Source organism: Centroberyx gerrardi, chromosome 17 (genome assembly GCF_048128805.1).
Source record: "Centroberyx gerrardi isolate f3 chromosome 17, fCenGer3.hap1.cur.20231027, whole genome shotgun sequence".
Classification (NCBI taxonomy): domain Eukaryota; kingdom Metazoa; phylum Chordata; class Actinopteri; order Beryciformes; family Berycidae; genus Centroberyx; species Centroberyx gerrardi.
The window spans coordinates 15,452,597-15,476,125 of NC_136013.1; the positions used below are offsets into that span (position 1 = coordinate 15,452,597).

A 23,529-nucleotide genomic window follows, 5' to 3' on the forward strand; every position below is an offset into this window, starting at 1 on the left:
TTTAGCCTAGCAAGCTAAACCCGAGTTTAGGTCCAGATATACCTATCTATCTCTCATAATGTCGCCGTCGTCGTATCGCGCGCTGTTTTGCTGGAAAACTACGGCGAGCCGGATGTTACTTCATCGCTTTGACAGCAGGGCGGAAGTGCGTCGAGGTGTCACAGCTGTGAAAACAAAACAAGTAGGGGAGCTGCGACTGGTGAGTGCCCCCCGAAACACACCGGACTGTCCGCTTAACGATTACATAACACCACGATAGCGCTTCTGTTTAGGCACGGGACTCGGTTTACGAGACGGTTTCCGCGTTAAATGCTGTTAAACGGCGCGCGTGGCTGATAGTTAAAGCATGGGAGATGAGTGTGTGCGTGTGTGTGTGTGTGTGTGTGTGTCGCAGGCTGTCCTTGTGCTGAGCTCACGTGTTAGGTGATGTTATGTAACACAGTCTGCACAGGGGATGCGGACAGCTCTAGTACCCTCTCTGCTATTGTTGTATAGCACTCACGTTATGTAGCTATCCAGCCTCTTCCCTAGCTAGTTATGACTGTGTTGAAAGTGTGTTTTTTCCTGTTATGGGTGCAAACACTCAAAGAAGCAGCACAAATCCCGCCAATTATTTTTTCCACATTGTAAGCGTAAAAGGGTAGCTTATACCTTGTGATACCCTCAGTGTTATACGCCACCGTTTCTAGGGGAGGGGAGGGTCGATTATCCTCTCAAATGTTAGGCTGCTAGGTCTTGAGCGCAGTAGATTTAAAGGAATAATCCACCTTGAATCATGTTGACGCTGTCAAACAACAGCTACTGTCGATGTTCATTTCTGGGCCCGTGTTGTTGTTTGGCTCCGTGTTTTTCTTATTCCCGCGGATAACTGGCCAAACGTGGACAATGTGACGTCACGTTTTTTCCAGTAGCAGCTACAATGGAGATTGGTTGCAGAAAAAAAAAATCATCTAAAACATCAACAGTAAATGTCAGCTTTTGGAATCAGGCCCCAAAGAGCAAACGTTTCTTTCTAGACTCAAAATTCTGCAACAATCATACAGGGAGAAATCCACCAAAGGAAAGGCAGAGATGCCAATTCCTCCACCTGCAGTAACCTCACTAGACCATAATGCAATGCAGCCACAAGACATATTGCATTGAGTAACGGGAGTAACTTTTTCTTAGCTGCTGAAGTAGAGGTAGAAGTAGACAATGCAGGGTGAGGGAAAGTGGGTACACCAATAAAGTAAATTACAACACTTTGTCACAAAATAACTCCTGGAATGCATTGGACATTATAAATTGAGGCTATTTAACAGTGTGTGAATATCTGAGAGTGGATTCTTCCTGTAACAGTCATGCATTTTTGGATTATACCCTTTTACCTTGCAATTTAGCAAGCCATGTCCTCAACTTCTTGAGTCACCAGCCTCCACTGATATCTTCCCTGCCGTCCCTGTCTCCTACAAACCGCACATTTGCGTCAGCATTCATTACGTGCGATTATGTCATTGTTGTTGTGTGCCAAGCAAACCAGTGGACTGCTTGAGTTACCCTGCTCACACCTAACACGATGTATATTTGATGTACCAGGATCTAAATTGTTTAAATAACTGTCAGGACAGCAATAAAGTTTAGCCTCTCGTCTTGTTTTTCCCTCGGCCTCAGCAACATGATGGATGAGCTGGTGCAGGACCTGGTGTCTGCCCTGGAGCAGACCTCGGAGCAGACCAAGCTGGGGGAGCTGTGGGAGGAGATGGTCCTGAGCCCGCTGCAGCAGCGCAGGCAGATCCGCCGACGCAGAGGTCGCAAGCGCCGCTGCGACTCCTCCCTGTATCCGCTGGAGCACCGGCGCTGCCTGAGCGAGGCCTCGGAGTCCAGCTTGGACGAGGCGGCAAAAGACGGCAGGGAGAACGCCGCCTTCGCCGCCCCCTCCACCACCACGGCCTCCGCGGCCAACTGCAGCGACTCCGACGACATGATTGTGACCAACCGGTGGCACTCCTTCACCGGCGGCTCTGCCAAGACCAGGCAGCACTCCTGGCCGGAGTCCGACTCCTTCACCGAGAATACTCCAGGAAGGCCGCTCCGGAGGCGGCGGAAGGTCAAGCGAATGACCTCGGACGTCACGGTCAGCTTGCAGCAGAAGTTAAAAGTTTCCGGTGTGGACGGCAAGCGGGGCTGCAGCCACAGGTCATCTAAGAAGCAGCGTCTGTTGCACATGAAGAAGAGGTCAGGCTGGGTGGGAGCAGACAGACAGGCTGAAGGAGCCGGCCTGATGGCGAAGGAGTGCTGGAAGGATAAGATCACACTGGAGGCCAAGGAACAGAGAGATGCCTCAGATGAGAACATGTCCGAAGGGTAATGTGTTAGATTCAAACTCAGCCCTTCCTTCATTGCATTATTACACAGTCAGGCCCATAGGCGAAGATCCACACGTCCATGTAGATGTATGAAAAAGAGGTTTTAGGTCCATTATCTGTGACAAATAAGCATTTCCAGTTTCCAAAGGCCTACATTTAATTTACAAATTTGCAGCAAACCAAATGTTAACCCTACCTCTGGTTAAAGAGACAGGATTAAAGCCACGTTGGAGGATGTGCTCAAAATTCTAAAAGCCCTTTTTACCCTTTAAATGGAAAGTTACCAAGGCAGTTAAACCCATAACATAAAAGTCATGGGCATAACTACTATCAGACAGAAGCAATTAAACAAGGCGACATTTAAGATGATCTATACTGCCTGTCTTCATCTAGCCAGTTGTCAATATTCAGTGTGTCCTCATCTAAACCAAAAAATGTATCACAATCATGCCACTCCACTTTAAAGTATTGAGTTGACATTAAAAATGAATGATATAGTCCCTTCATCCTCATCTCCCATAGCTGAGATGATCACCAGGGAGGGATCTTTGATAGTTATGCCTCGGGGCATCTGCCAGCTCATTATTTCCTTTCGAGAAATATTGTCACAAATAAATAAGTGACTTGGCGTGGTATTGATTCGTTTTGAAATGAATTCCTGTCTTGGGCTGGGTAATTAAAGCTGTGCCTGTCCCAGCATCCCAGAGTGCACCCTCTTGTGTGCATTTTATTTAGCAACAGTAAATGTTGCTGTAACTGACAGCAGAATGTGACTCTGTATTACTACAACGTTAAGCAAATATTACAATATATTGTGGAATCAAAACAGTCACTTTTTCTCAGAAAGCGTTTGCTGGCATAAAAGTACCACTCATGATAGAATATTATTAAAATTATTAGCAAAGCAAAGGTTTTTGCTTGTAAATACTAACACTTTTCATGAAATCATCCTTATTTATGAAAGTAACTAATTATTTTTAATTATGTATACCTCAAATGGTCCACATGTATAATGGTCTGATACATAGACAAATATGGTCAGTAGTTTATTATTAAATGACGTTGTACAATGTAGGGATCTTCTTGAGCTAGTTGTTTGAGCCTGGCTGCTCTCATTCCCAGCGTCTCTCCTGCCACACTCCTCCACAGTGTATTTCCCTTGATGATCTCATTATCTGTTGGATCATATAAAAATGGGAGAAGAAGACGTTTGTGGTAACCAATAATGGGACAGACAGAGGGCTTTACATCTTCTGGTTTAATTTGTGCTGACCTCCCTAGCCCCTTAACGGTACTTGTTTTCTTACTTTATGGAAAAATCAATAGCCGTTCTGACAGAAAACAGCTCCGGAGAAGAAATAAATGGGAACACCATGGCACGCTGTCAATCATTTCTCACTTACACAACACCAACGCTCTTGATTGCTGCTCAGTAGACTGCCACACTGTACCGAGGGCTGAACAATCTAATGGTTAAGCCCTGGTGGAGCCAAAGGATATGAAAAAATGGCAGCCGTGATGAGGGGTTGACAGTGGTACAACAGCAGTATTTATACTCAGAGAGTCTATGGTCCATTTGATGTCAGACACAGATGCCATTGTTGAAATGCCTTTTTAACCACCTGGATTTCTTTGCTCTCCATTCATTCCATTAACCTTTCCGTACGATGCGTCTGGTCTCTTAAAACGTCCCTTTCCTCAAGGTCACTCCTCATATGTGCATACTGAGCAGAGCGTTGCCTTTAGCCACCCAAGTGCAAGGGGAGCAGATGTTGGCAGCTCCAGTTGGGCTCCACATCCTTGATTAGACCTGGCCCAGCCTGCTGGCAGTGAGGCCACCTGGCGCCCAGGCTGGCCCAGCAAGCAGGCCTCACCTGTGGGTAGACGCCGTCCCAGGCTCAGCCTCCGTCTCCAGCTGTGTGCTGTTACTGGTGATGTTGATTTCACCATGGACAACCTTGCCACCAGAAAAAAACAAAGCCATTGTACGCGCTTTTCTCACAACCAGCTTTATCGTGCTGTAATTTATATTTTGAAAACTCTATGAGGAGTTTTTGGTAAAGCGGTGCACCATTTGCCGAAGTTCATTTTCATAAATCTCTGAGACTAATCCAATTACTGCAGCTCAGGGAGGGTGGGATAACCTTATAATCAGACACCCATGGAAGAGGGCATGGATTTGGGTTGGGGCGGCTTGTTTGAAGAGCCCACAGATCCATTGTTATCAGCGCTTTGCCCCCCTCCGTCTCTGCCTCTTCTTTATTCCTCTGCAGAATGAGCCCGGGCTCAATAAATGGCGGCTAGCCCGTAATCTCTGTGCAAACTGGTCTGTCTCTCCCAGGAGCTGAGGATTATATCCTAATGATTAGTGCTCATCTGGATACTGTGTTTTGCTTCACCTCTCTGGCTTGTATAGAGACAATGGGGCCATGTGGGGAATCGATTAGTTCAGCCCTACAACACTGGAATGCAGTTCTTGTTTCTGTCCTTGTCTTTGTTTCACCACGGACATATGGCATATTAGCTAATTAAGACTTATTTGTTGTTATGGTACCTAATGCTAAATAAGTTGTCTTATTTTTCAGAGTGGGGGAAGTGCTATTTTCTGCAAGGCTTTTGGCGTCCCGTTTGATGAGGTGTAAACAAACACTGGAATGATATCCTTTCACTTCATAGTTCTACGTGAAACAAAAGCCAAAGTTCGACAACAGTGTTTGTCAACTTTTCTTGACAAAGGTCACTGTTGAAGAAAGAGAAGAGGTGTTTCTTTTGGTCTCGAGAAAAATGGGTGTCTCAATTATTCATGGCATTAATTAGGCAGTACTTAATGGAAACGGTCTCTCATCGGCCCTGGGCTGCTCCAAGCGACATCACATTACACCTTTAATACGGATAAATACTTAATGGGTGTCTCTAATTAATTGTTTATACCTGTGATTCTTTTTCAAACTTTGCACAAAATCCCTCTGATAAGAAGCAAACACATTTATCAGCATGGCAAATAGAGGAAGACGCCATGCTGCTGGAAATTGTTTATCATCATCGGTTCTTTTTTGTGATTTTAAAAGTCAACACCTAATCAATAAATAGCACTGGGTACACCGTTGGCTTCTATTACTCTGGTACCACCTACACACTTGGATCTTTGAGAGGGAGAAAGCTTGTGGAATGAAGCAGAAAACCAAAAGGGCAGTTAGTGCTTATTATAGAGCTTGTGTCTGTGCCCTCTGCTGACGCTGGGCAGGAGAGCAGTGCGGTCCAGATGCCAGGCTGTGTGTCCAGAGGTGGGGTACAGCTGAGCAGAGGCCTGGGGAGTCAGAGTCTGGAGAGAAGGCTGAAGGGGTGGAGACGGGGCAGAGGGACGGTCCAGGACTGCTTGGCTAGGCCAGACATCTTCCAGATTCCCCGGAGAGGCCTGGTCCCTCTCACATCTGCTTCTTGTGTATGTGAGGGGAGATGATGCAGGACCATCTGGCCAGAGAGACGCGCAGGCTGGACGGCCGTGTTTCTGATCCTGCCGTCGCCGGCACGCCTCTGCAATATGGCAAAGCACCATATCAGCGCATATCTGACCCTGCCAGCCTCGCTCTCCAAGGTCAGCGCTGATCACCATGAAGCAAAATGCAAGGCAATCAAGAGCATCAGGCTCCCCCACTCCCAATGGAGAATACTCTCCTAAAGGACTTTGAATGGCCATTAGCACCATTTAAGCTAGCTGGCATTCTGTGGGGGGATTTAGGAAATGTAAGGAGCCACCTCCCCCACCTATGACTTAGATGTAGTCAGGAAATTGAATTTAAACATGAATATTAATTTAAAGACTGCAGCTAGAAATACATATACATGTTAAATTTCTTGCAGGTTCATCAAAACAATGACAATAATGTGACAACTTGGTATTTTGTCAAAAAGAAGAAATAGTTTTGTGAGCACCTATCCCTCCATCACCATCACCAACCCCACCCCCCCGCCTCCCTCCATGACCTTGGAGTGTCTGGAGCTCCCAGTCCAAGGCGGCTGAGGTGTGACAGAGGCAGAGGAACCCAGGGCCGTCTGGGGGAGTGGAGGGAGCACAGAGGGTGTGGAGGGAGTGTAACAGGGGTTGCCTGGGGGTGTGGAGAGCAGCAGCAACGGAGCGGCCCAGGCAGCAGCGGCAGCAGCCCACGCAGCAGATGTTGGCCAGTTGTTGTGTGGAGGCACGTCTGTGGGTCTCTCTCTGTGTGGGGCACACCCAGAGGGAGGGGCGGGCAGGGGAATGTGTTTCGCTCTCCTGTCATCCTCCACAACGCAGGCCAGATTAGATTGGAGCTGACAGCGGAGGATATTCAATTAGATTGTGCATGTCACTCAGTGGCTTCGATCAGAGTCCTTCCCCTTGCCTTTGTGTTTGCTATCGCAACAAGGGAGAACGGAGCACGCTCTGTCTTTTTGTGTCATTTCCATTTATGTCGACCTCTAGCTCCGGTCTTCTTCATTATTTTTATTATTGAATGTTACATGTTAAATGTTGACATTACGGGGGCATGTACATTTTTGATTCACATTGTTCACTTTTCAAATGCTACAACATTGTCTGACCCAGGAACCCATCAATTTTGACATTATAAATCAAAACAGAATTCTTCATCCTCAAATGTCATTGTTATTAAAGAAACCAGTCAATGATGATAATTCAAATATGTTTTTCCTCTTCCTTTGCAGTGAAACAAGCAGTATATGCAGCAGTGACCCTGGCCTTTACACCAATGATGAGGGGAGACAAGGTATAAGACAATTCATCATTTTAACATACAGGGAACCATTACATTTTTCTCCTCTTTGCACAACATTGTCATAACTTACTTTGGTTTAAAAAAAAATTGCAAATTAACACAGCTGATTGATTTTGTTTTGCCATGCTTTTGTCATAGAGTCTTTGCAGCTTACAGAGCATTCTTGATTGAGGAAAGAACGGCGACGGGTCGTCAGAATTGGACAATATACAGCTCCGCTTTGTGGGAATGCTGGGGCGAGAGAGAGAGGTTTCGATACAATGGGCCGGTTGCTGGGCACCCAGGCGACTCTAATAAGACGTTGTCATGTCGTGTTAATGAGCGCTGAAGCCTTTGCTAATCTCATTAGCCGTGGTGGGGCCAGGCGGCCTCTGATTTAACAGTTGTCACTACACCTTGACTGTGAGAGGCATGGTTCCTGCATGCGCTTTGCTGACTGACAGGTCTGAGGAGAGCTCGCTGTCTGGGGATGAGACTGGGCTGGTACTGTCTAGTTGTCTGCTGGTGTGTAATTAAAGGAATAGTTCACCTCAAAATTAAAATTCAGTCATTATCTACTCAAATCCATGTCATTTGAAACTCCATTGCAGTTTGTAGAACCATCAAACACACATTGTTTTAGTAGCTCCATCTCAGCCTTCTCTGTAACTATTCAAGTTAACAGGTTCATCTTTTTACAACTCCAAAAAAGCATAAATAAAATGTCCCTCAAATTTCTCAATGCAGCATAATCCGAGTGTTTTGTAGCCAAATTATTGCACCGTGGGTCCAAAAGGTCACGCACGCACACTACAGCTTTCTGGTGGAAGACTCTGCTTATTACTATTACTACTGTAGGGTGTGCACATGACCAGAGCATTATCAGAGAGGAAAATATAGGAGATAATGGGGTAAATGTTGTACCTTTGAACCCACAGTGCACTTGTTTGACTACAAAACCCACTCAACTGCATGAGCTGTTGGGAGAAAGTGGACATTGGGCATTTTATTTATGCTTTTTCTTGGAGCAGTAGAAAGAAGGCCCTGTTAAGTTCAATAGTTAGAGAGAAGGCTGAGATGGAAGTACAGGGAGCTAACTCCCTGTGTGTTTAATGGTCCTACAAACTTCAATGGAGTTTCGACTGACATTAGGCTGAGTAGATAATGACTGATTTCTCATTTTTGGGGTGAACTATTCCTTTCAAGGTATGTCCGGTAGAAAAAGTGCTAACCAATGTGCTTTCCTGTGTGTGCAGGTGATGATGAGCAGAGCGACTGGTTCTTCGAGGGAGACTGTGGAGCAGGGAAGGGCGTCGCCAGCCTGCTGCCCAGCTGGGACTCGGACAGCCAGCTCTCCCTGGAGGACAAACGACCCTCGCCCACCTTCCTGCAGCCCGCACGGCCCTCGCAGAGAGGTGATGGAGGACACTGTGGTCTCACTTAAGCACTGATCTTCTTGTCTGACCGTTTCTCAACACAGGAGGATAAATGCGGTGTGTTGTTGTTCTGTTGCAGGGTACCATGCCCGCCTTAACCGACTGCCTGGCACCGCTGCCCGCTGCATCAGGAAGGGTAGGAGGAGGCTTCCCAGCAAGGTTACAGCAGGCTTCATCTACATACACTATCTATAGACTTACAGCTGCTGAAAACCGTTACACAGTATTCACATTCTAAGTTTCTGTCTTACAGGACAACAGTATGCCGATGTTTGTGGAGAGATTGAAGCACTTTTCTCAAGATCCTTACCAGAGAGAGTAAGATATACTGTTTAGAATTGTCTTGTTTCAGAAACAAAATTATATACACTCTTGAGGCATTAAGTCCATCTGTTTGCATCATCATTTTACATCCAGTAATTCTACTTTGATTATCCCCCTTTTAGTTTTTGGCTGCCTTCTATTGGAAAACGAGACCGAAGCCAGGTATGTTACAATATTGCTGGTTTTCACAGTTTTACCAAACTTTATCTTTTCTACACCAGTTTGTTCAGACTCTATTTCTGAAATGGCAAAATCTAAACAGTATTGATGATTGTTATTTCCAGTTCAACCCTTTGTGCCCATTACCTGTGTATCCTATTGGCATGGTGTCAGAGAGCTCCCATCGCAGATGTTCCTCCTCAATCTGCAAAAACAGGTAGGTGATGCCATGCAAAATGAAGCAGCCTCTCAAGGGCCTATTGGAGACGCCATCGAGTTTTTCCATTAAAGCTCAATATATTGATGGACAAATCCATGGTCTACTCTCTTAAATGAATCAGTTACAGAGCATAGGTCGCTTTTAACTAGAGTAATCTATGTTAAGTTTATACCTCAGAGACTGTGTGTGTGTGTGTGTGTGTGTGTGTGTGTGTGTGTGAGAGAGAGAGAGAGAGAGAGAGAGAGAGTGCAGATACAGCAGGTGGGTTGTGGTCTAGGGCTCTGAACTCCTGTGAAGCTCTTTGTCTCCACTACTGATGTGAATGCTAGAGACAGCCAAGCCTCTTGTATTCCCTTAAATAGACTGTAGCAGGTCCTCAGGAGCCCTCCTCCAGTGACCACATCACCCCTCTCAGACTTCTAACCTGTTTGGGAAATACTTCATGAGATGAACCATCTCCATCTCAACCGTCAAAATAAGATTAACACATGAAGGAGGGGAATCAGGGAAGAGGACACACACCCTCACACACCCAAATGTGTGTGTCATTTAAGATGAATGAGTTGTTACTCATTCATTCACTCACACTATTTTGCCCTGTAAATTAATGATTTCAAATCATGTTTGAAAAATAAAATATTCATGGTGGGAGCCAGTGGAAGGGAATTTTAAACGTTAACCTATACGTGATGTATATTCCTTTGCTGCAGAGAATAAAACATTACGATGCACACATACTGTAAACACACATATCGTATGTGTTCACATTCAACCAAATGGCAAGGTTTGGACTCTGAGCTGAGCTGACTGATGGATAGCAGCAGTTGGATCTAACACGTAGTTTCAGTTGGACTTGAATTCAGTAGTTTTCAAGGTCAGCTTTCCCAAATAGTGAAATATAATGTGTTGACATAGTTGTAATGCAGATTCAAATCCCAGCATTTCTGGGACTGCAGAAAAACATTTTTAAAAAGTTTATCTAAAAGATGTTTGTCAAAGCCTCACATTGCTCCAAGTCATCCCTGGAACTGTTGGATCTGCATGGGGGACTATTGAGAGGCTGAGCAGCCCCTTGGCCTCAAGACTGTGGGACTCCTCATTGTATTGTTTCCACTCTGCCTATTTATGGTGCATTCTTAATTTTGTTTCAAGCGCCCTCTTTCTCTCTCTCTCTCTCTCTCTTGGGTTGTTTCACAGAGCGCTCCACCACTCCTTGATGAGGGGCAAAAACACGACTGCTATGAAAAGCCCCCAACTTCTTAGGGCTTTCTTTTCTAAACTGGCCCTTTCTTCTCCACCTGAAAGGTTCCTTCAGATTCCAGTTCGAGGCATTGTGAATACTAATTTCTCTCTATTAAAAAGCCCTCATATCCCTGCCATGCTCTCATTTGAATGGCGGACTCAGGGGAGGCCTCTTAATTCCTTTATAGCGGGATTCAAGACCCTTCACTTCAAAAAGTATAAATCATACTCCCAAATGAACGAGGCAGAGAGGGGGGATTGACGAGAGGGGCTTCTGATGTGTCCCGTCGGACGGCATGAGCTGAATCCATCTCCCCAAGCTGCTCAAATCCACTCTCCAGTGAGATGGCTCCTCTGTCCTTACGACCCGGCTCTGCACACATGGCACCCATTTGCTTCCCTCCTCTGCCTCAGTCAACTCTGAAACACACACACAAACACACACAATTATAATGATCCCTTATGCATAGCGCCCCTACCCATATAGCCCAATAACAATAGCAGTTGTTGTATTGTGTAACTGATGACAGCTCCTAGATAAAACTGAGATTCTGTAATTGTTCATGCAGCAGCTTGATCCCAGCAAACTTTAAAACGGCCAGTCTCGGCTTCTTCACTATATTTTCATTTCTTTTGAACAACTTACCCGCATGATCGATTTTTTTAGCGCTGAGCTCCCATACATCTGACTTTTCTTTGTTTTCAAACACCCTTGAGAGAAAAGTGTTTTCTCTGTGGGCAAAGTGTAAGCATTAATCTTGTATCGCGGCCAGGTTGAAATGATACTGTATTAATAAAAGCTGTCATCTCCTGTTTGGCGGGAGTTGACGGCAACAATCAGAGATTTGATGTTAAGTGATAAAGGCTGTGTGGGGTTGCGTGCCATTTATCCTCGTATCGGCGCGTGAATAGGGACGATGCTTTGTGGGATTTGGCTCTAATGCTCGGGGCTGGCGGCCATGTTAAAATGCATAACCGCCTCCCACCTGAGCCAGGCACCAGCAGCTTTTATCTATTGACTTATTTATTTCTAAATGACATTTGCACTGTGAGATAAATCATAGTCTTACGCCACTCCCTTCCCAGTTTTCATTTTAATTGTGAGATCTCGGTGTCAGCAGTTAGTATATTGGTGTGAGTGGCCTATTGATTATTGATTTGGAGCTATTGATTATGTTCCCAGGAGACCCTAATCCTTTCTGATTCATTTGAATACCTCTATTAATCTTGAGATCCTGCTCACACCTGAAGCGCCATGTACCCTAATGAAAATAGATGGCCATTTTGTAACTGCAGCTCCTCGCTCCTCTTTTGATTTATTATTTTTAATTGATATATCTGCTTTTGGATGTGGGCGCCAAAATTACAATTGACCCTGTGTCAGTGCTGTTTTACTCTGCACCCTAAGGGACCACACTGCATTTAGAAGTGTCTCATATGACCTGAAAAATCCATCTTGCAGACATTTTCCTCAATGTCCTTGCGTCTTTGATAGAATTTAGTTGTTGTTGGCCGTCTTCATTGCATATCATTTGTTCTTCCATTGCTCATTGCTGCTTTTTCAGTCTTAGGAGTGTTTAGTTTTCTCACCACTATTTAAAAAAATTTGAGGGACAAAACAACCAGCCAGCATCTGCTATGCTGTATAAGATGATGAAGTGACAGATGTTAAACGATATCAACAGTGTTATGCTTTTTTGCCAGTTCTTTTAGACTTACGCTGAGCCAGCTAACACGCTTATAAAAAGCCTTTGGGTTCCACTCTGAGATGAATGGTGGTGTTTTGCCTCGGTTAATGAGCCAGCTGATGGTATTCTCATGTTTGATTAGCATTGTGCTGAGCGTCTCGGCGGGCTCCTGGCGGCCCCGCAGCGGCTCTGCCTCTCAGCCCTCGGCAGCAGGGGAGGGCCCTCGCCTCCCTGCAGGCCGCGGGGCCCCAGAGCGCCGCGGCCCCGCTGTAATGAGGGAAGAGATGGAGGGATGGACCTCCGCACATTAAGACCAAATGCATCAGGGTATTACTTTTAATACCGCGGGCGTGCCTCGTGAAATAATGCGACGTTTAAACGCGGATCGATTTTGGAATTAAAAAGTTAGTTTGCAAAGATTTACTGTGGGGAGTTCAATGTCTGAGCTCTTTATCAGGGGCGCAAATGGCTGGTTATGTGCTGTCCGACAGAGGTACGATTGAGGGATCGATAGGCGCGTGATTTACTAACTGGAGTACAGGTAATCAATAAGTATAAAAGTAAATGAAATATGCATTACTGGGATTTTATTAGAGAGGGGTAGCAGGGAGAGAATAACGGTCAAGCCATTTATTTTTATATCTATTGATTATACAACATAGAGACTTCGCTCAAAGCGCGCCCTGCACAGCTCCCGACGCCCCGCGCCTGCACCCCCGTCATGTGATTTATGGGTGTTGAGGTCATGGAACACGCAGCCTGTTAAAAGGCTGCCCTGACAGGACCGTCGCTGCACGTGCCTGCCGGGGTTGTGAGCTTTATGTAGCCTGCAGTCCTAGATGAGCCGCCGCGGTTAACGAGGAGCTCTCCTCCTCACGGTCCGCTGTTGTTTTGCACTGTCAAGAACTCACTTTTTTTACAGGTTGATTGGCATTTTCAAACAGCGCACCATATTGTTGCTTAAATTGTCTCTTGGATGCAGTCTACTGTAGCTGTGTATCAGCATATGTCGTAGTTCTGCTTGATTCTTTTGGTTTATCACGGTTTCTCATTATAGCTCACTCACACACTCAAACTCTTCCTTCTCTCTCTCTCTCTTTCTCTCACCCCCAACCCCCCCCCCAAAACACAAACACACACAAAGTGAACCTATCACAGTGATGGAAGGGACCTTGACCTTAACTTTACATCTCAGGAGTCAGGGCTATGAGATCGTGGGGGGGCTTTTCCTATTTCAGGGCTCCTGACATATGACACAGGAGGCACAGAGCAGGTGTAATTTGTTTGTGTGAGCTCTGCAATGACTCAGCCGCACGACCCCGGCACCTCTTACGCTCCTCATCTAATATATCTGAAAACAGGGATGAATGATGAAAAATCAGGATGTGGCAAAATATGCGTCTTACGGAGGATAAAATGTAAATTGCAGTGTTCGGATCTGTGCGGGACAGGCTTTTAGTGTCGTCTGTGAAATTATTTAATTTCTACACTCTGGGTACATGTGTGTATGTGTGTGTTGTGGGTGGGTGGGGTTGTGGGTGGAGGCTGTGTCACCACCTTTGTGAGTAACGTTTGTCTGGTGTGTCTCTCGTGTCCCCCAGGCAGACCAACGTCCCTCTGGGACTGTTATGCACAGGAGACATCAAGAGGAGGAGGAAGACTGTTGCTGTGGCCGTCACCACATCAGGTAACAGACTCCACACACACTAATGAATCTCTGGCCTTCTCCACTCTCACTTAAACCCTTATCGGAGCGGTTCTGTTATTAGACACCCCCTCACACACACACATTAACCCCATACGTTTAGAATGATACCTTTTGAATTGTAGGTGTTTTTCTCAGATGTAAACATTTTTCTGTTTTCATGTATTTTTTTTTTTACACATTTTCTTAAGTCCCCCAGCATCACAATATGCAAAGGGTGAGTCTCGTCTTTTGTGAGCGCGGACTTGCCAACAGCAGAGGGAAGTCTACAGTTAGCGGTGTTATGTTGGGAGCACAGGACAGACTAGAACAGCCAAAGAGAAGTGTGATGTGGGGTGGACCCTATTGGAGGTGGCACTGAGCAGCAGCCGTTTCGTGCGTTTGGGCCGGTGGGGCTGCCGTTTTTCATTAGACTGATGGCTCGGGGCCTTGTGTCTTTGCCGGATTGAAATCTGAATTGGTTTGTCCACCTTTTCTCCTAAGTCTCCTCTCCGTGCTCCGCTCCTGCAGCTGCTGTTTGTCATTTAAATAACAAATGCTGGTGGTTCCCTGATTTAGTGAGGGGTGCAGGCCTCTGATGTATATTAATATTGCCGCACAGTGCACTGTACCGGGGTCCATCATTCATTTGGATAAAAGAGGTGGAATTTAAAAACAGCCAATGCTTTACTGGGATACAGATTGCATCCATTTATTGCACTGAGTGATGGAACGGCCGGCAACTCTGTCCTTCACCTCGCCAGCGCTGAACCACTTCCCATAAAACTAAAAAAAGATTCACCCCTGCCCCTTAAAGACCCCTCATATTCAACATGCGGAACCAGGAGAGGGGCATCCCTCAGTTTCTCCCCTGCAGAACTACACTTTACAGCTCCACAGTCAGCTGGGAAAATAAAAATTCACTTAAACATGATAGATTGTTTGAAAGATAGTTGTTTCATTTATTTTTCACAAATTAAATGAACTATTGGTGTACTCCAGGCAAAAAAAGACAAATAATGAACTAATAAAAACGTACAAATAAGACAACAAATGCTCACAGAATATTAATTGAATAAACATCTTTAATTAAATGTTTTACTTAAATGTGTAGATATTGAAGCTCTTGAAGTGACTAAAACACTGTCTGTTTTTTAAATTGCATAAAAGGGTTCCAGTTTCGCGCATCTCCCCACGGCCCTGTTCAGAGTGTGTTTTCCTGGTTCTTGAGTCTAGTGCCCCCTGTCCACCGTGATTTATCATGCATCCCGTGTCGGCCAATGTCAGTTTCTGCAGCTGCAACTGCTCTGTATAAATCTTTACTTTGGCAGCCTGCTGCACCATGCCTCTCCTCAGTAATCTCACCGCTGCCGGGAGATGCACATTCACTCTGACAAGCCTTTACACTTTATGTGTACAGATTTTGGTTGTTGCCGTTCTCTGCTTGTCATAAATGTGTACAGGCGCAAAAGTAACCTTTCCCTCTGATTGGGTGATTCATAGAGTGGTGGACCTGTTTTCTGGTAAACACCTTGTTTGCATGGGAAGGAATATTTTCTGTAAGAATAGTATGGCTCCCTGTGTTGCTCTTAGTGAACAAGACAGGCTACTCTTTGTTTGAGTTGGCCAGAGGAAGTGAATTGTTGTATGTGTTAGTGGTTGATTTGAAACTCTGTAATCAGGAGTGAAAATGGTCTGTGGCCGGAGGTGTCTCCCAGGGCTCCGTGGGGAATTGCTGAGGCGGTACCCAGCTGTTGCTTTGTCTTCTTTCTTTACCCTTTTAGCACTTCCACGGCAGTGTCGAAGCTGGCTGTGAAAAAAACCAACAACTTATCAAGCCAGGTATCTGTTTGGATTAGATGACCATTCCATTTCTCAGCCTTAAATTGGCCATTTTCTGCTTTTCTCACCACCATCAATCCAACTAGAGAAATAGACAACAACTCCTTACTAGATATAGAACAAAGCATGGCAGGTTTTTGTTATATGTGGTCAGGTATTGTTAAAATAAGGATTGAAGTTATTTATGAGTTTTGTTACTCAAGTTGTATTCATTCAGGCTTTGTCCATAAGGATATTGATATTCCTGTTCTCCACTGAGAGGATGACTAGTGGATTAGAGAAAATATCATAATGTAGCCCAGGGATGGGGAATGCAAATGAATACATTCTACACACTCCACAATTTTGGGAGAGAATTATTTGTAAGGCAGAGATGAATCAGTAAGTGTAAAGATCCTGATGGATTTTAATAGCCTTGGCTCGTCTCACACGCAGACTAATTAATTATTGCAATTTTACTCCTCCCCTGCTGTCTCCTATAATGCCCTTCATCTTTATCTCTATAAAGGGATGATGGTAATAAACTCAAACTCGCACCCATTCAGCGTGCCACATTTCAGGAGGGGCTTGGAGTTTGGTGTGGGGTAAATAGGTGGGGTAGTTAACCTTCGGGCCGATTTAGATTTTGATTAATGCAGTCAAACAGGTTATTGAATGTTATCTCTATATGTTGGAAAGCGCGACTGGGTGCCGGTGTGGAGGCCGGCCCTGGGTCTGGCCTGCCGCCTCTCCCCTTCCTCTCTGTCTCCGCGTGTCTCCTTGCCTGAGCGAGACGGCTGTGTGACAGATCACCTGCGTCGGGGGCCCGGCGTGTTCCTGCCCGGCGGTCCGGCCCCCTCTCATTAATGCCCAGGCTGGTGCGAGGGCCGTATGGCAGCACAAGACAAATAACGCTACCACTCAGCCATCACTTCTGCTGACAGAAATGCAGCCCACCGCACTATTTCGCCCTCTCCGGCTCCACTCCGCACCCCGCTCGCGTCCTTCAAAAAATCCCACCTCCTCCGTCTCCACCTGCCCCTGCCTCCGCCGCTCCACCAAACTTTCATGGTGGTTTCGCTGTTGCTGGAGGCTGAGCGAAACACTCGAAAACCCACACAAACTGGTGTAAGGAGAGCCCCCGCCTTTTTTTTTTTACATTTATTTTTAACCATGAATTTACTGCCTTGTTGCCTTGTAACCATGCAAATTGCTTTCTTTTCGGTTTCCTTCTTGTTGAGCCAGTTTTATTTAGGAGGCTCTCTAGTGCGATTAGCAGCTCAGTCGGTCAGGTGCTGTACTCTTGACTGCCTGGCGTTCAAACCCTCTCACTAGGAGCTTTGCTTTGAATGTCCTACTTTTTTCCAGTTGTGAAATGAATGGTGTGTGTGTGTGTGTGCTTGTGTGTGGTGTGTGTAGTATGAGCGAGAGAGAGAAACACAAAGGCTAATCATTAAAGAGCTATTCAGCCCTGTTCATTTAAGTGTGGGAATCAGCAGGCCCATTACTGTCAATGTGTAATTAGCTGATTAATAAACAGGGGGAAGGGGAGTGCTCCAGGAAGGCCTGTAATGATTGTTTTTAGAGAGCATCACATGAGAGCTTATTAAGATGGTAAGATGGTTCCATTCAACCACCCATTATCACCCCAATAAATGCGTGTACTGTAATTCTCCCATTGACAGAAAACCTTTGCGTTATAATGTCTTCACTGACCTTCATGTTAAACCAACTGAACGTAGGTTTAGGTGTTTGGGCCAAATGAAACAGCCCTTTATTATTCACAATCATTTCTCAATTCTCCTTTTTCAATGAATGTTTTTACATATTAATATTCTGAGATACTCAGATTTGCTGTTTATGAGTTGGTGCATGTGATCGCCATATGTTGCTTACCTACGCAAGCTCTTAGCCCAATCATGAGACCCTTGAATATTTATTTATACGTGGATATTCTGGATGTGAAGATGCATAGAAACAGCTTATCCTGAACATGACCTTGACCTAGGATACGAGCTAGTATCTGGAATGCTGCGTGCATGTAAACACACTAAGTGACTAAATGTTGCTGCTCATTCCTGTGTATCTGTCAAATATGAAAACTCCTGATTTTTTGATCCAGGGCTTTGACTATGTTTAACCCAAGACCTCTGAGTGTTTGGGTTGAACCTCAGCAACGGTTAGTCATCGTTCCCTCAAGAAATATTAATCAATTATCTTGCCCGCCGGATCAGTTTGGGGAAGAAGTCATCTGGAAAGAGGCACAAGCAGATATAATGGGAACGAGCAAAAGCACATGCCAGTGAATGCTGTAATGCCTAATCCTTTGAGACAGCCCACAGCCACAATGTCACTTCTAGTTCCCTTGTCCTCTGCTCTGGGACTGCCTCGCAAATGTCTTGTGTGACCGCCACTAACTTTTTGGGAGACCGGGGGAGAGATTTATTTATCAATGTGAAGTAGGAAAGCAGAAAGCATGTTAGCGAGCGCAATTGTTTTAGAGTTCCTCTGCCTTCTGTGAAAATTGGCCCAAGTTCTGTTTCAGATTATTTCCCCCACTCCCCGAGACGGAAAGTTTTAAAGGTGAGCGCGATCAAGAGAATGAGGATCTTTAAAAAGGAAGGTAGTCAGTGAGATGTGAACGCGTGATGAATGGAGTCAAAAACACACAGCTCCTCACACAGCATAACTGGAGGGGGGGGTGGGGAGTTAAGCCATAGGAGCAGCACAGATTGGCCTTTTAATAACCATGTCCACAAGTCATATGGGGCCAAATTGGATTGGGCTCACTTGACCAAAACCTCATTAATACTTAGCCTATTAGGACAGGATTGCTCCATTTCAATATACCTAAAATGGGGAGTGATCCGTGAGTCGTGGACTAAATTTAATTTTTTATTGGGGAGCCATTGAAACAATCTAGGAATTATGTGAATATCCTTTACAACATTTGCTCATGGTGCTGTGCTGCATGTCCAGAATATGATGTGTGCTTTCCCTTTCCCTCTGCAGCCAGCAACCCCTTTCATAAGGACGACCTGGGAGAAGAGGCACGGGCAGCCAGGAACACCTTAATCCCAGAGGCTGTGGGGGCTTCAGGGGCAACAAGTGCAGCGGGCCCACAGCCCTCCACTTCTGACCAGCCAGACCTCATCCAGCCTGAGAGTTTATTTAACCCCCAGGGGCACCAGGAGGAGAACTGAGAGGGGCGGGACAAACACACCCTAGCTTGGAAGGAGGCCCTGTGACAAAAAGGAAAGTTATTGTGCCAGAGAATCACAAGGCTGAAACTCCTCTTGCTGCACAAACTTTATGATGAAAAAAAAAAAACGAATACGGAACACATCGTTACTCTTCAAATCAGCATTTTACAGCTACATCAAGTCTTTCCAGTTAGTGTTTTTTGAGGATGAGAAATGTTAATGCAATCAAGCCTTGTTAAGCGCTCCTTAGCCAGCCGTGTCCTCAAGGAAGAAGGCAGCTTCAAGAGGCTCCTCGTTTGCGACTCAAGACTCCAGCACCAGGCGGCTCCTCCTGCCTCTGCACACAGTCTCCAGGCCAGCTGCTCCCACACAGGCCCAACAATTATGTCTTCTCTAGTAGCCCAGCGTTTGTCAGCGGGGAACTGGAAAGATGGTCAGGAGTGGCTAGGGGGTCTGCTCTACTTTACGCCTGCCAGAGCGGGACCAACAAGGCCATGTAGCAGCACGTCGCTAGCTTAGAGACAGGAGAGCATCAGAATGTTTAGCTGCCACATGCTGCTACAGGGTTCACAGAGGCGACCACCGGTAGAGAGCCACACAAAGTACAGGCCTCCTATTAGCATGGATTTGAAAAGCTACACTTGCTACAAAGGTGCTCATTAGCACAACATAGAGGGAGTGTAGTCGCGGTCCTCCGAGGGCCGCCTCTGTTCTCTTCAGCTTACCTTCCATATTCAAATTTCCCCAAACGTGTTTAAGTTCAAGGCCAGCTGCAAATGTGTTTGAACAGCCTGTTTTTTCAGCGGCGGTGGATTAGTTGTTTTCGGAGCTGTGCAGAGAGCGGGTGAGAGCGAGCAGAGAGGAGTTGGAGGAGCCGGTAGAGAACAGGAGAGGAGAGTCGTACACAGTATCCTCACCTACCCTTGGGGTATACATCGCCCCAGCTTCCTCAGCATCAGTTGCATTAAAAGAACAATGGCAGCGTACAGCAAGATCAAAGAGAACAGGCATCCTTGCTCACAATGATCCTTTGCAGCTATAGAGTTCTCTCCAAACCAGTTACACAAGGAATATCTTAAGAATAATGCATTTTATATATAGGAGTCAAGTGATGTACATCCTGGTTTACCTGCACTGTATAAGTGACTTTTTTAGTGAAATGAATCGCATAATTATCAACTACATACTGCATGTCTTTTTAGACAATTTAAAGCCATATTTAGGAGAAGATTCACGTTGAGTAGAATGAAATTTGTCAATTAACATGAGTTATACTTCTGCAATCATCCCTCTTGAGAAGGCTTTATGTGATCATGTTGGCACGGGATGACATTTATAAATGCTGTGTGTGCACACTCGTCTAAATGGATGCCTCTCACAAGACATCCCGCCACAGGAATCAGTCAAAGTGTTGAGGCAGAGAGCAGCCCGCCCCCTGGCCACTGCCGCTTTCTGCAGCTTGACCAGAGCGGCTGGAGGGAGTCCTGCAGTCCCGGGACTCTTCCTGGGTAGCACCATTCCAGGAATATAGACCTGATTGATAGGAATAGCGCCGGTTGAGGCTCATAATTAGAAAAAAAACGAGGCTTTTGATAAATTCTTTGAAGGCTGCTGCCAGACGGATGCCCCTGAACACGTTTGACAAGTATTGACTGTGTAGTGTTTTAAGGAGAGCTTCTCGCTGTTGCCTTATCCGTCAGTCTGTGTTTTGGTGCCAGAGCATTGACAGGGAGGAAGCCGCATCAGCTCAGATTAGCTTCCATTAGTAGCCGGGGGAAACGCCTCACCTGCTCCCATGGTAATTAGCAGTCACCATAATGACGTCTCAGCCGGACCGCATGCCCCCAAAATGAATTTCCAATGGCCAGGAAGCGGGGGAATGGTTTCCGCGCAGCCAGTCAATCGCCCGGTTACAGTTAAGGAATCCGGCAGGCTGGTACCACTCATATTTCATCCCAGGTAAAGATTACCTGTCAGGCCCATGGGAGATGTATTGATCTGTTTTCCTTTTTCCGCCAGCAATCACCTGACAAAGGCACCTAGGAGGCGAGTGAATGAGTGATGCCTGGTCTGTCTCCTCCAGTGCGGTGGCTCCCAGTGTCCACTGATGGGTGGAGAGGAGATGAGGAGAGGGAGAGATAATGTAGTCATAAACTCTGTTTGAACCTCCTCTCTATGCACGCAGGGCAGCCCCTCTGTCCCCCGGGTCACAGGTCAATGGGGAATTTGCTTTTTTTTTGGGTCCCTTTCTTGTCGGTGGCATTTGTTCTGCTGTGTAGCAAGTGATGGTAGAAACACATGCAAAAGAGTCTCTTTGGTTCCTGCTGACGGCTGCATGTTGCGAGTCATAACAGTTCAACTCACTGCAATCAAGCCTTGTGTGCTCTCTGGATTTCCTGTGACTGTCAGTATGGTGGTGCTGCACTAGTAACTAGTAATAATCAGTATATTGTACATGATCTCTTATTTTCTTGGCAGCTGAACGTATTTATATATTTGCCTTGTTCAATGGAATGTCAGAATGTTGATATTGTCCATAAAACCACGCATTCAAAATTATTGCACTGTGTTAAAAATATATATATATATGTGTGTGTAGTATTTATGATGTGATGCATAATACAGGTTCATCCATTGAGGATTTCAATTTGTGGACGTTAAATTAATCAATTCAATTTCATGATAGATAGTACAGTAGATATGTCTCTCTAATTTTTTACGATCATATTTTTTAATTTCATTTACAAGGATTTAAATCTATCTCCCCCATATCAGGGCTCTTAGGCAGCTATCCCATTTGATATGTAGCACAAATAGCATCTTATCTCATAGGCTGTTATCTTCATATTTAATAGCAGTGGAAGCATGCCTAATTGCTTTGCAAATGATCTAAAGAGGATTACTCCTTCCTTAGAAAGCCTGCACGGTGTCACTAGATGTTAGATAGACATTACAATGGTAAAATTCAATCAGACCTGCAGTGCAGTGTTTATGCAGAAGCTCTGATCACCCAAGGCTTGGTCAAAATAACTGCTAGCAGGTGGAGACTGTTTTCCTGAGCTGTTGTATAAACTCTGTAGGAGCAGGTTTGATTGTATTTAGACTATTTTTTAATATGAAGCTGGTTTAGGTCTATTTATGACCTTTGTTCAATTTCATAATTATTCGAATGTGAAATGTTTAACCGATTACATAATGTCTTGCCTATCCAATAGGTGATGTATTAATCATTCCTGTGTGTCATGAGTATTTATAGTAAAGCCTACAGTATGCCTTTCAAAACGTATTTATTCCAAATAGTGAATTTGTGTTCAATAAATGAGATTCAATGGTCATGATGACTGTGAAAATGTGACTTGAAATCAAGGTTGAACATCAAACCAATTAATCTGCCAAACTGACTTTAAAAATATGTGTACACGTTTGCATGTGAAAGTGTTGTAATTTGTTTTGTGCTTTTTTATTTGAAATCACATTTTTACATATGCTTTATGGCCTCGGTATAAATATTGAATACAGAATTACGCCGCTTGAGTCCCACAAGATTTGACAGTGCTTCTATTGAATATAAATGGAAGTGTGGCTGCAGTGTGGCTGTGTGTGACAGAGGAAATACTCCCTCGGCCTGTGGAGATTATCAATAGATCCCCCACTGTTAATCTTGCGGCTGGATGCTGAAGAAGGTGGTAGTCACTTTGCCACGTGTTGAGAGTTGGAGCAATTCTCTCCGCTCACCGGTGGTCCACTGTTACAAATCACATCATCAGCTGTCTGAGCACCCACAGCCACCTCTTCTCCACCAGATTGATGGCGAAATGGAGGAAAAATCAATGGCTTCCTCTCGTCAGAAAGAGCCAGCTCTGTCATGTTTAGGAGCTTGATGTTCCCCTCTCTTACTCTCCCTGCCTTACTCTACTGTGGGAGATTGAAAGTTGAATTTGAACAAACTGACAGAAGTGAACAGACTGGAGTCTCTCAGTTCGATATAATGACCCATTTCAACCTGATACTTTACTCATGAGGTCTGATCTGCAGTATCAGTACTGCATGGTGCCAGCAGCAGCACTAGAATCAAGCAGGGAGCCACTGGGAAAGATCACAGCGATCAGGGGAAAAGTTGGTTGGGTTTCTAGTGAATGGTGGTTAGGCTCCAAACTGACACGGCAGCTTCTGTGTAGGTGACCCTTTGAGTAACAGGAGTCAGTTTCCCGACTAGTCACCCACCCGGCAGTAGCCTCCATCAGTCCATCCTTATCACCACTATGACACTGCAACTGTGAAGCAAGGCTCCCATTCGCTGCTTGGTGTGAAATGAGCAAGCATCAGTGAGCTTTTTCACTCAGACACACATTCCCCCCTAATGGGAAATTCAAATAACACATATCAGCTGAATGCAATATTCACTTAGAGAGAGATAACACTCTAGTTGATGTATCTCATGTATCCTGCTTAGAATAAGCGTGGCTCAGTCTCCCTCAGCATAACTGGATCCTGACACCAGAGCTGAGTGTGAAACTTGGCGTATAAATCCCACGTCTGGAGACGGTGAGCGGCCTATTCATTCACGCTGTGCATGTCTGCGTGTGTGTGTATGTGTGTGTGTGTGTGTGTGTGTGGGGGGGGGCTCTTGTGTATTTGTGAGGGAGAGCAGATTCC

At 45.3% G+C, this 23,529-nt stretch overlaps 1 protein-coding gene across 1 annotated transcript; it reads left to right on the forward strand.

Moving 5' to 3' along the window:
- The first annotated feature begins 170 nt into the window (after window positions 1-170).
- Window positions 171-22,269, forward strand: LOC139930898 (G patch domain-containing protein 2-like). The gene is made up of 10 exons (XM_071924227.2): window positions 171-199; window positions 1,651-2,343; window positions 7,047-7,108; window positions 8,353-8,511; window positions 8,612-8,691; window positions 8,786-8,850; window positions 8,979-9,018; window positions 9,141-9,232; window positions 13,767-13,852; window positions 18,683-22,269. Exons 2-10 carry the CDS (start codon window positions 1,655-1,657, stop codon window positions 18,871-18,873), a joined length of 1,464 nt encoding a protein of 487 aa, XP_071780328.1. The 5' UTR covers window positions 171-199; window positions 1,651-1,654; the 3' UTR covers window positions 18,874-22,269.
- The last annotated feature ends 1,260 nt before the right edge of the window (window positions 22,270-23,529 follow it).

Bases quoted from the DNA above. Each gene is read 5' to 3' on its own strand.
- LOC139930898 (XM_071924227.2), top strand. From the start codon at position 1,655: ATGATGGATGAGCTGGTGCAGGACCTGGTGTCTGCCCTGGAGCAGACC. The intron at 2,344-7,046 runs GTAATGTGTTAG...CTTCCTTTGCAG, and splicing joins GATGAGAACATGTCCGAAGG to TGAAACAAGCAGTATATGCA. The intron at 9,019-9,140 runs GTATGTTACAAT...TGTTATTTCCAG, and splicing joins GAAAACGAGACCGAAGCCAG to TTCAACCCTTTGTGCCCATT.